Here is a 12,898-nt window from a genome sequence, read left to right as displayed (position 1 = left end):
AAATGTAGATGTTAGTGTATTCACTGTTAGTTCTGGTTACCCTCCCTCCAGCCCCCCGACTTCTCTTGGCTCTACCTTTCCTTATTTGTTATATTTAAGTTTTTGGTGTATTTGCTTTTTGATGGAGGTGTACCATAACATATTTCCCATAGTGGCAGCACCTGACATCTTGGGCAAGAAACTGATTTAATGGCACCAGCTGCATGTTTTGTACCCCCTGACTACCTGATCTCATGGAAGAGATGGCATCCGCAGGAATCTAAAGACTCTGGTATTCAGGCCAGCTGAGGGCTACCTGCAGGCAGATAACCCAAATGTAATGATTGCAGCAGTGAATACTCAGCATCTTCATTTATGGTAAGTGTACACTATTTTGCATTTGGGTTGCATGGCTGTACCTTCCTGATTTGGATAGGTACATGTCAATCCATTCTGGATCACTTTGCTCTTCTGGCAAAAGTTGTGCCTTGAGTCTGGATACTAGGGATTGTGGTCCATGGAATGACCTTTATACCTGACTAATGCCATTTGCAGAAACTTTATTTCTGGACCCTCCCCAGAAGTACATGTGGTAGTGCTTCCTTCACTTTTCAAATGGCAGAAAAAGTAAGGATTCGCTGCTTTATTTTCTAAAGTAAGGTTTCGCTGCTTTATTTTCCTAAAGTAAGGACTCGCTGCTTTATTTCCTAAAGTAAGGACTCGCTGCTTTATTTCCTAAAGTAAGGACTCGCTGCTTTATTTCCTAAAGTAAGGACTCGCTGCTTTATTTCCTAAAGTAAGGACTCTGCTTTATTTTCTAAAGTAAGGACTCGCTGAAGTAAGGACTCGCTGCTTTATTTTCTAAAAGTAAGGACTCGCTGCTTTATATTTTCTAAAAGTAAGGACTCGCTGCTTTATATTTTCTAAAGTAAGGACTCGCTGCTTTATTAAAGTAAGGACTCGCTGCTTTATTAAAGTAAGGACTCGCTGCTTTTATTTGACCTCTTCATTTTGGCTGACTTTTGATCCCATTTCTGTTTTACTGTGAGCATTGTATATAGCTGCCTAGATGCACTCCCACCCAGGTTTGAAAAAAGGTGCATGCATAAGTGGAGACTGAGGAACTAGATTAAGTTGTCTAGATCAAGATGGACCTTAACTTGTAGATGAAAAGGCCTTTTGGTAACGTGCGTTTTTACACATTTTCCCATTTTCTCATACCGGTTCTGCTTTTTCTTTCCTTGCTGATGTCTGTATTGGAAATATGGCATATGTACAGTTGGCTTGAGATAAGCTGCTACAGTCCTTGTGCCTGTGCAGTTGGGCAAATCTATCCACTTGGCTAGTTTTCTTTGTACTTTGCACTAGCCTGGAAATGGTTTCTTGCCTATTCTGGATGTGCAAGGTGAAGAAATTTCTTACCCCCTTAAGAGAATGCAAAAATCACTAGAAGTCCATCTCAAATGGTTTGTGGAATTTTGCTGTGACCTAACAATGTAATGCAGTTTATCTACACAAGGAATGTGCCTGGATAATTATATTATATTGTAATTGAGGCTTAGTAAAGCTGCTTTCTGCTTGGCAGATCAGGTTTCTTAGTCATACTTTTTTTGACCAAGTATGATCAGTGTTTTACTGTTGCAGTCCAAACAAATGGGTTATCCAGCTCCCGGTAGCCCTCGATTGGCCAAAATACCAAAGGTAAGTAAAAATGTTTGCTGCTGTCTGTTGTAAAGGGTGTCCAATAAATACAAAAGGCAGCTGATGTCACTTCCTCAGCCTTCCTTGCCAGCCTGAAGCAGAAGTTTTTTGTGCATGAGTGCCAGTCGGCAGATTACCTTGGTTCCTTTCAGACTACAAGAGTTGAAGTCTACTACAACTAAGTACCCTGTTGGGATCCTCTCTTCTTGCCTTAATTAATGTCAGAAAAGGTTAATTGCCTTACCTGTGGAAAGCAGATTCCCCATAGAGATTTTCATTCTTATTGCATTATCTGTTTAGGCCTTTACCATGACATTCCCAATTGTGATCTGGGTCTCCTTTAATCTGTGTACTATCGGTCGTTGGGCTAAGATTTTGGCTATGCATTTTGGAGTTTCACCTAAGTTTGTTGGTATGGTGCCTGCCAGTCTTCAGGCTTTGGGTATTCCGAAAAAGCATAAGGATAAGGACCGCGACAGGCCTCAAGTCCTCTGAGGTTAAGTTAGTTGTCAGTCAGGAGCCAGTGAGATGCTTTCACAGTCTGCAGATGTACAGCTGCAGTCTTTGCTAGTCAGGCTCCCTTAGGCCTTTGACCTTTTTGCGATCTGACAGCAAACTTCCTTAGACTCCTGCTGCTCCTTCGGCAGTTACCAGGCCTCCAGAGTACTTCAGGCTTGCAGGTAAGCCTTCCATTCGTAAGCCTGTGAAAAGGCAGGCTCCAGTTTCTTCTAGTTCTCAATCCCAGATGGTTAAAATGGCTAACAATTGAACTATTAGGGGATGTTCATCGTGCATACAGCTGCAGTAATCACAGATGGGTTCTCTGCTGTCAGGCGGTCCCTCGGTCGGCTGAATTCCATGGTCCGGCGTCTGTTGTCGCTTTCTTTCCTGACGTCGGTGAGGCAGGGGTATAGACACAGCAGACGCCATTTTTTTAGTCTTTTTTTTGCCGCGCAGTGCCCGAAGCAGAAGCAGTTTGCAAGTGCCGGTCGGCCAGCTCCTGAATTTACGAAAAATTGGAAACCGAAGTCTTCATTAAAGCTAAGTACCCCGTTGGGGAAACTTTTCTTGCCTCAGACCGATGTCAGAAAAAGTTAATTGTATTTCTTGTGGGAAGCAAATACCGCATAAGGATTTCATTCCCTTTGCATACCTTGTTTAGGCCCAGACCATGACGTTTCGGGCTGTCGCTTTTGCGCTACTTCACGCACTAAGCGTCAGGCGGAGTTCGCCCAACACTTTTTTGGTACAGCCTTTGATTATAAAATGTCGTCGGAGACTCAGACTACCGTTTTGACCAAAAACCGCAAGGACAAGGACCGACACCATGCCAAAACCGGCTACCGGTTCTCAGCAAGACGCCTATGCAGTCCCTGACTACCGACGACACTTCTTTGGTGGTGTCTTCTGTAACTGAGACCGCAGGTTCCTCGACCCAGACTTCAACCACCAAAGCCACTGTGAGCGTTGAGCCGCTTTGTGGACAGGTCCACTTCCACTCATGGTGTCTTTAGACCTTCATCTTCCTTTTCCATTAAGGCCTTTAAGTCCAAATCAGCCAGGCATCCCAAGAGGCCTGTTGCATGGGGCCCATCCCCAGGCCAAAAAAGCAGATGCTTAAAATGGCTGAAGATTTAATTACTCTTATCAGGGGTTCCCAACCCCCTCCAGACAAGAGACCCAGAGTGGAGGAAGTTTCTCCCTCTTCTGATCAGGGCTCCATTTTTTCAGAACATTCTGATGTAGAGGATCACTCTTACTCCCCATTTGAAGAATCTGATGCAGAGCAGTCCATCCCTTCTGTATCTCCTCCTGAGGATTTTTCTTTTGGGGAAACCTTGCACACCTTGAGGGAACACTTCCATTGGGAAGGCCAAGACTTTTCTGATTCCAAGAAAAGACTTGGGGAATTTCTTTTACCTCAACACAGACCTCTGGTGATACCTCCTGTCTTGGATGTACTTGATGATGTTTATGGAGGCTTGCCTTAATCCGGATTCCCTGCCTCCTGCCCCAGTCAAGCCTGATAGGTACTACAGAGTTCCTAACTCTCGCCAATTTCTTTACAAAAGCCATAATGTTGACCCTGAAACCATTTCTCAAGGCCCCAAGGGAATGAAGGCCTCTACTGCTAAGAATCCACTACCTTCCGAAAGAGTCAAGATCCTTAAGGTGGGGGGGAAGGTATATACCTCTGCCACCCTAGCCATTTCATATGCTTAAATATCAGCAGTTTCTGTTATCGCAATTAAGAAATAAAATGTCTCAACCTGAACAACCAGATTTGAAGGAGTTGCAGGATATGATGCATAGTGCAGAACAAGTGGGTAAACACCTTACAGTGTGGCTATGATGCCCTAGAGGCCTCAAGTAGAGCTGCTGTTACAGGATCAGTCATTCGTAGACATGCATGGCTTAGGGAACAAATCATGCCTGATCATGTGAAAGCTAAACTACTAGATGCTCCTTTACAAAAGGATGTGCTATTTGGTACTAATGTGGAGGAGATACTACGGAAAATGGAAGAAAAAGCCAAATCTATGCAAACAGTCAAAGCTTACAGGTTCAACCACCACATTTTAGAAGAAATTGGCCTTTTAAAAACTGGTCCTTTCCAGCCACGGACAAGCCCCAAAGAGGTAGATACAGGCGAACAAGGGGCAGAGGGCAATCACAGGGATCATAGAGGCAGGCAATGGCAAACTCCAGCACCAAGAGGTGGCGAAGACAGTGCACAGCAATACAGGAAACAAACCCAATGACTTCCTCCTTTCCATGCCAAGCAAGTATCAGCTGGCAGCACCCTTAGGAGGAAAGCTGGCATTATTTACAAGAAATTGGCATATTGTCACAACAGACAAATGGATCCTGGACGTAATAAACAGAGGCTACAGATTTCATTTTCACTCTCCCAAAAATGAGGCATGCCAAACCTGCCACACAATCAAAGGGCAGAGGCGCAACTACAAATTTCAAAGCTCAGACATGAAAGCTATTCAAGAGGTACCTACTCACGAACAAGGTCAAGGTTTTTATTCCAGGCTATTTCTGGGACCAAGGAAAGGAACAGACTGGAGACCCATTTTATCCATCCTAAACACATTCTTACTCGTACCAAAATTCAAGATGCTCACATTACAGCAGCTTCTTCCCATGCTGGGCAAGGAGTTTTGGCTGGTAACATTGGACCTCAAGGAGGCATACCTGCATGTCCCAATCAGACAAAGCTGCAGAAGATACCTCGGATTTCTTGCAGGTTCAATCCACTATTAATTCTCTGCATTGCCCTTGGCTCATCTACTGCGCCCAGAGTATTCACGAAATGCCTGGCATCAGTAATTGCCTACTGCAGACTTCAAGGGATACAAATTTACCCTTATTTGGACAACTGCCTGATCCAAGCAGACAGCAAGCATATACTTCTGGAACATCTGGTAATGCAACACGATTACTGAATTCTCTGGGATACACTGTCAACAAAGAGAAATCCAGGCTAACAATCTCAAATAACTTTCCTGGGTGCCAGCTTGGACACAAACACCCAGATGGCCTATCTTACGCCAGAAAAACAGGGGCAACTAACTCAGTGCTTCAAAACACTAGCAAATTGTACCAGGCTTACTGCAAGGAAAATCCTGCAGGCTCTGAGCTTCATGGCATCTTGCATTCTTTTAATCCCATGTGCAAAGTTGCATATGAGGAAACTTCAATGGTACCTAAAAAACTTATGGTCTCAACACAGCCACAGTTTGGAAGCAATAATACCAATAATTCCATGTTTGCAAAAGGAATTTCTATGGTGGGCCCAAGCATGTCAAACTCAGGTCTTCCATTCTGCAAGCCTCAAGCAAATGGTCATCAACAGACTCCTCAGATTATGCCTGGGGGGTGTACATGACAGACAGGTGCATTCAGGGCAAATGGTCCCAAAAGGAAAAGCCACCTTCATATCAATCAAAAAGAAATGCTAGCAGTGATAAATGCAATTACAGCTTTCAAGGACCTGCATCCAGGACAATTGATGAGAACAGACAACACCACAGTAATGTGGTACATAAACTAGGAGGAACACAACACATGCATACCCCCTGTGCAGACTAGCCATGACACTTTGGAACTTGGCTCTGGAATGGCAAATCTAACTTCAAGCACAGTACTTGCCAGGCTTGGAAAACACGCTGGCAGACAATCTAAGCAGAAATATGACAGATCCACACGAATGGAAGTTGCATCCTCAAGTGTTTACAAAGATAATCCAGACTCTACTCCCCAAAGAGGTGCAGGATGTCATTTTGGAGGCCAGAAGGTCATCTACTAGAAAGGCTTACTCCGCAAAATGGAAACTGTTTTGCTCTTGGAATGCGAAAAAAGGCCAGGACCCTAGAAAACTGAATTTGCCTCGGGTATTACAGTATCTAGCTGAGCTGCTGAACAGTGGACTTTTTCCTCCATAAAAATCCATGCCTCAGCAATTTCTGCAGAATTCAACATGGATCCACCCTTATTCTCTCACCCACTCTTAAAACAGTTCCTCAGAGGGGCTAAGTATAAGACCTCCAAGGAAACAACCAATACCAGCCTGGGATCTTAATTACATTCTAGAAAAATTAACATTGCCTCCCTTTGAACCAGCTGCCTCAACAGATGTGCAATACTTGTCCTGGAAAACGGCTTTCCTTCTGGCCATTATCTCAGCTCGTAGAGTATCGGAACTACAAGCCCTCATGGCTGTGCAGCCCTTTCTCATCTTCCATCAGGATAGGGTTTCCCTTCGAACCAACCCATCATTTATGCCTAAGTGGTATCCAGTGTAGCTTTAAATAAACCATACACTTACCTTTTACCCCAATCCTCAAAACAAAGGGTCCTACTAGACAGCTACGTTATTTGGGCAGAACAAAGCCTTTCAGGAAATCAGAACTGTGTCCTATGCTGTAGGAGCTCAAGAGAAGCCAGTTACCAAACAGACCATTTCAAAATGGATAGGCCACTGCATACAGTTTTGTTACTCCTATCATGGAAAATCTGTCCCTACAGGCATCAGATCCCACTCCACCAGGGCCACAGCTACCTCTACAGCCTTCCTCAGGAGTTCCTACCAAAGATATTTTGGAGGCAGCCACTTGGGAGTTCTGTGCATACCTTCACTAAACACTACCACCTGCCTTTATATTACAAAACTAGAGCAGGCTTTGCCACTGCCGTGTTGCAGGGCATTCTGGCTCATCCCATTTCCACCTAGTGCCTACCACCCTGTGCGTAGCTTTGGGATTCTACCCATCTGTGATTACTGCAGCTGTATGCACGATGAACATAGTACAGTTTTGTACCTACCATAAATGTAGATGTTAGAGTGCTAATACAGCTGCAGTACAGTTTTCCCTCCCTCCTTCCCATCTTGGTAAAGGCCTAGGGCCTAACCCCTCTTCATATAACCTGATGGGGTTATCCTTCTATGGTATATGCTTGCAACTACTGATGTTTTGATTATATTGTATTTCATGTATATAAATATAATTTATGTATTGCCTTCTTTCTGGGGGCACCTGACATCTGGGGCAAGAAAGACTGAAGAAAATGGCGTCGGCTGTGTCTTGTATACCCCTGCCTCATTGACGTCAGGAAAGAAAGCGACAGCAACCGATGCTGGACCTAGACTTTGGAATTCGGCCGACCGAGGGACCGCCTGACTGCAGAGAACCCACCTGTGATTGCTGCAGCTGTATTAGCACTCTATGGTAGGTACAAAACTGTACTTTCTCAGCCTCACCCTCCTAAAAGGAGTAGGGATGTTTCTCCTAAGGTTTGGTCTTGTTCAGGACCTGTTCCAGCATTTCTGCTGAGGATTCAGATGCAGAGGAGTCCATCCCTTCGGCTTCTTTTCCAGAGGATTTATCTTTTGGTGACACTTTAAATACCCTCAGGGAACATTTTAAATGGGAAAGCCAGGATTATCCCCAGTCTAAGAAACTGATTAGGGAGTTTCTTGATTTTACCTCTGCAATAAGCTTCTAGTTCCCCCTGTGTTGGAAGTTGTTTTTGTGGAAAATTCCCAGTCTCCAAATTCGATACCTGACTGTGGTACTACAGAGTCCCCAATTCTAATCTGGAACCAGTTGGCAGATCCAGAGGTTTTCTCAGGGCCTTGAAGGGGTTAAGGCCACTTACCAGGAATCCTGTTCCTTTGGACAGGGAATCCAGGAAACTAGATAGGTGGGGCAAAGTTCATACCTCTGCTACCCTAGTTAAGGCTACCAATTGTCTTTTTCATATGTTTAAGTACCAGCAGCACACCTTGGAGACTATTAAATCTAAGATTGCAAGTGTACCTCTTGGCAGAGTAAAGACATGCAGGGTTTGAATTCAGCCACTCTGGTCAAGCATTCTTTGCATTGTGGTTTTTTGACATCAGAGACCTCCATTAGAACTACGGCTACTGGATCAGTTATTAGAAGGCATGCTTGGCTCAAGACTGCCTCTTCCAGAACCTGTCAAGGCTATGCTTTTGGGTGTGCCTTTGCACAAAGACTCATTTTGGCAGCAAAGCTGAGGAGGTACTTAAGATGGAGGCCAAGGCCAAGTCCTTGCAAACTTAAGGATTTTCTGCAAGTTCAGCCCTCTTGTGTTAGCAGGAATTACCCTTCCAAGAGTTGGATCTTTCCTGATGCCAGCAGACAGAACGGTTGCAGGACGCTACCCTTCAAAGGTCTAGGCAGTGGCAGGCTTCCACTTCTAAGGTGGGAAGCCCCAAGCCTGCATATCAATCAAAACACTCAGTGCCTTTTTACAATGTCTGCCTGTTTGCCTGGAGAGTCCCTTGGGGGGGGGGGCTTTTTTTTTCTTGTTTTTTCAGATGTCTGGGCCTCTCACAGATAATTGGGCAGTGTCCTTGGGGCACAAGTTCTTTCCAGCTCCCAAGGGATTCCCAGATGTTCCTCCAAACCCAAGGGCAGAAGAAAAACAAATGGTCTTTGTTTCATCTGGGAGCAATAGAATCGGTTCCTGCTCAGCAGGTAGGCCAGGGTTTTTATTCCAGGCTTTTCCCAATTCCAAAAAAAATGCACCTGGCGTCCTATCCTAGATCTTTCCATTCTGGACTCTCCTAGTAATTCCAAAGTTCAGTATGCTCACTCTGCATCAGTTACTTACCCGTGCTAGAAAAGGTTTCCTGGCTGGTAACTTGGCTCTGAGGCTTATCTGCACATTCCTATCGGGGAAAGTTGCAGGCAGTATCGTTTCAGTGTGCAGGCAACATTATCCATTCTCTGTGCTGCCCTTTGGCTGGTCTCCTGCTCCCAGAGTCTTCACAAAGTGCCTGGTCCCAGTCTACATTATGCAGGTATGGGAAAATTCAGATTTGCCCGTACTTGGACGACTGATTCAAGCGAGTTCTCAGGAACAAAGGATCTGGAATTTGTAAAGACTTCTCTCTTTCCTGTGTTACTCTCAATACAAGGAAAAATCAAAAAAGGTACCATCCAGGGAGAACATTACTGGGAGTGAGTCTTAACACAGCTGCCTAGATCTATCTCGCCCAGGAGAAGCGGACAGCTCTTTCAGTTTACTTCAAGGGCTTGGCAAGCCTGCCCCAGCTCCCTGCAAGGAAATGCCTGCAAGCTCTGGAATTCATGGCATCTTGTATTTTCATGATTCCATATGCAAGGCTGCATAAGAGGAAATTGCAGTGGTACCTCAAGACATGCACAGGACCTGGATATGCCTCTGCTTCCATCTCTGCAGACCCACTTTCTATGGTGGGCAACAGCCTGTCTACAAAACAAGGGCATGCCCTTTCGAACACCTCCTGCCACTCAAGTTCTGACTACAGATGCATTGGACTGCCTGGGGAGCTCACCTGGATGGCAGATGCATACAGGGATGGTGGAGCGCCCAGCAGATGCACCTGCACCTAAATCGAAGTGGATTGCAGTTCAACAGGCCTTACTAGCTTTTAAGCATCCTCTTTCTCCAGGGACCCTGCTTGTCAGAACAGAACACCACAGTTGTGGTACATAAGCAGGGAGGGACTCTTACCACCTGTGCAGACAAAGCATGAATCTTTGGTCCATGGCAGCATCCCTGGACCTGCATCTCCTAGCTCAGTTTCTTCCAGGAAGGCTGTGTTTTAGCAGACCAGTTGCGAACCCTGGATTCTCACGAGTGGCAGCTGAACAGAGCAGTTTTTTTACAGCATCATTCAATGTTGGGGCACACCTCCAAGTGAATCTTTTCTCCTCCCCAGACAATCTTCTGCCTCTGTTTGCACCAGACATCACCACAGCAGAGCCTGGAGAGTGGCTGCTCTGTCCTTCCCTTGGACATTGCTAATAGTTTGCCTTCCCTCTTCTACCCAGAGTTCTTGAAGATAAGGGACGAATGACCAAGGACTATTCTCATAGCTCCCGACTGGCCCAGACAGCATTGGTGTCCACTGCTTTGCAGTCTTTCCCAATTTCCTCCTTGGCAGCTTCTGAAGCCAGATATTTTGGTTCAGGAAAGGGGAATCATTCTGCTTCCTCACCTTTGGTCCCTCCATTTGGCAGCATGGCTCATTGTATGACTCCTTCCTTTCTTCCCTTTCCCAACAGGTAGTTGATGTGCTGAGGGAGGCCAGGAGGCCTAGCACTAGGAAGTCTTACGCTGGCAAATGTGAAAGGTGTTCTCATTGGATGCAGACTAGAGGGGAATCTACTTCTCAGCCTACCCTTCCTCTGATCTTGGAATACCTGGCTGAATTGCTTCATGGTAGCTTTGCTTTTTCCCCTCAAGCTCCATGCTTCAGCCATTTCTGCTCATTGCTCTTTTGAACCCATTTTCTCTCATCCACTGAAAAATGTTTGAGGTGCTTGCAACTTAAAACCTCCCAGAAGCCACCTACTCCAGCTTGGGATCTTAATTTTGTTCTAGAGAAGCTCTTCCTCTTGAGCCAGCAAGTTTCTCTTGGAAGACTGCCTTCCTCTTGGCTATAACTTCCGAGGGAGGGTTTCGGAGCTGCAGGCTTTGGCTGAAGACTTTCCATACAGACAGGGTCTGCCTAAGGTGGTTTCTAGCTCAACTCTCAGGTTATACACCTTCCTACCTTTACTAATCCTCTAAATAGAGGTGAAAGGATCCTACATTCCCTTGATGTGCACACAGCTCAGGTTTTACCTGGATAGGAGTAAAGATCTTCAGAAATCTGCTCTGTTACTGGTCATTTTGCACCTGGAGCTTGGGGCAAGGGCATTTCTAAGCAAACCGTTTACAAGTGGATTGCACATTGCATCAACTTTTTTCATGGCAAGGTTCCTCAGGGGGTTAGGACCCACTCAACTAGAGCAGCTTCCACTTCTGCAGCCTTCTTAAGGATTGTCCTTATTAAAGATTATTTTGGAGGCTGACACATGGTCTTCTGTTCACACTCACAAAGCATTATTTGCCTCTTCCAGAGCCAGGGCAGGGTTTGCCACTGCTGTTGCAGGGCATGCTCTCCAACCTTTGATTCTGTTCCTCCTCCCTTTTCACTGGGCTTTGGTAATCAACCCATTTGTTAGGACTGCAACAGTGAAACACTAACCTAGTACAGTTGTGTACACTTACATAAATGTAGATGTTAAGTGTATTCACTGTTGCGGTCCAAGTTTCCCTCCCTCCTTCCCCCTTTTTGTTCCTCTCCTATTCTCTTTTCCCAAGGTACAGGCTGAATTGAAATTTGCTGAATTTGCATTTGGTTTGGCTTTATTTCTGGTGGCTTCTGACTTGTGGCAGATTGTGATGTCTGCTGCCTCCTTTTTGTATCTGGTGCCTTGACGTCCTTTACAACTGGCAGTGGACAACTTTTACTTGCCTTTGGTATTCTGGCTGATTCAGGACTGCCAGGAGCTGGATAACCCATTTGTTAAGACTGCAACAGTGAATATACTTTTAACATCTACAGTTATAAGTTTACATAACTGTACTTTCTGAATAAAGACCAGAACTACTGGAGAACTGTTGCACATGTTAAATGAAGTTCTAAGAGTACCTGGCTATAGGACCATGTAGTCTTCAGCTCATGTTGGTCTTAGTGTTACCACACTATTCTGATACTAAACAAAAGCCCCAGATGAGGGTGTATGTGCCACATTAAGACTGGGTAGTCATAGTAAAATAGCCTGAGGGGAATCTTTCAGAAAAGTAGTCAGTTGTGTAGTTGGCATATGTCTAATGTGAGCAGCAACTTTAAATCTGCATTATTGCTAACCAGGACAGCTGAGATTTTCTGATTTTTATTTGATCTAAGCTGGTGTTCTAACAAGAACTATATGGTGTCCTAGTAGCAGAGTGGATGGTGAAATCAAGACTAGTCTGCAGCATGTCCTTGATAGTTGTATAGAAGTGAATTTGCAATGCTGTAACAGTATAGCCAACAGATTTGATTGTTTGGTCAGCATCTGTTCATCTAGTTATTTTAATCTAAAGTTTGAATGAAGAGCATAACATTTTATTTCTTTTGCAGGATGCTGCTAAAATATGCAGGCAGTTCACACAGCGTCAGCCTGGCGAAGTCCATTTTTCAGCCGTTGCTATCTGCAAGTCTCCTTGAAGTAGCACTTGGGAATCTCATTAGTTTGCACTTGTTTTACTGTGACTTATGGACAATTGTACTCCTTTAATGTTAGTCAGTTTGCATAGTTGCAGCTTTGTTAATGGCAAATGTGAAAGATGTTTGTTTATGCTGGCTTGTTAAATGCCTTTGAGGTGTTCACTTTTTTGCCTTTTTTCACTTGTGCCTGAAAATGGAAGCAGTTCTTACTGTGTGTTGGAACAAAATTAAAATCTTATTGATAAATGCAGCATTAGTGAAATGTTATTGGTACATGCATGCAGACTGGATAATGTGCAACATTGTTTTTAACGCATTTACAACACATTTTCTGTTACATTTTCATATTTCTCTCTGAAAGAATTTTTTAGTTAATCCATTCTATCCTAGTAGACTGCCTTCAACAGCATATCTATATAGTTTATTATTTTTAATTTGCCTTTATTTGGATTTGTCCGCATTTGTGTGAAGGAATGCATCATTTCAGGTTTGGTCAGTGTTGCTGCTGCAGTATATGCAGACTTGTATTGCATAACTGTTTGGAGGGCATGTTATGCATAGCAGATCTCAGGCTTTCTTTGTATGTATTCATAACTGATTTTGGTTATTGCTTATTCAGGGCTGCCTAATAGTATTGAATTTTTAAAATGAGCA

General features: G+C 44.4%; 1 protein-coding gene across 1 annotated transcript in view; it reads left to right on the top strand.

The window, feature by feature from the left end:
- UCHL1 (ubiquitin C-terminal hydrolase L1) overlaps nucleotides 1-12,494 on the top strand; it is a 294,833-nt gene extending 282,339 nt beyond the window's left edge. Inside the window, exon 9 of the mRNA XM_044061468.1 lies at nucleotides 12,158-12,494. Within this exon, the coding sequence (XP_043917403.1) occupies nucleotides 12,158-12,244 (87 nt within the window). The 3' untranslated portion in view covers nucleotides 12,245-12,494. The remainder of the gene's footprint in view (nucleotides 1-12,157) is intronic.
- The last annotated feature ends 404 nt before the right edge of the window (nucleotides 12,495-12,898 follow it).

The sequence above is a fragment of the Protopterus annectens genome, chromosome 2.part0 (assembly GCF_019279795.1).
Source record: "Protopterus annectens isolate FY-2018-M chromosome 2.part0, PAN1.0, whole genome shotgun sequence".
Taxonomy (NCBI): Eukaryota; Metazoa; Chordata; order Ceratodontiformes; family Protopteridae; genus Protopterus; species Protopterus annectens.
This window is presented reverse-complemented; position numbering and strand designations above follow the sequence as displayed.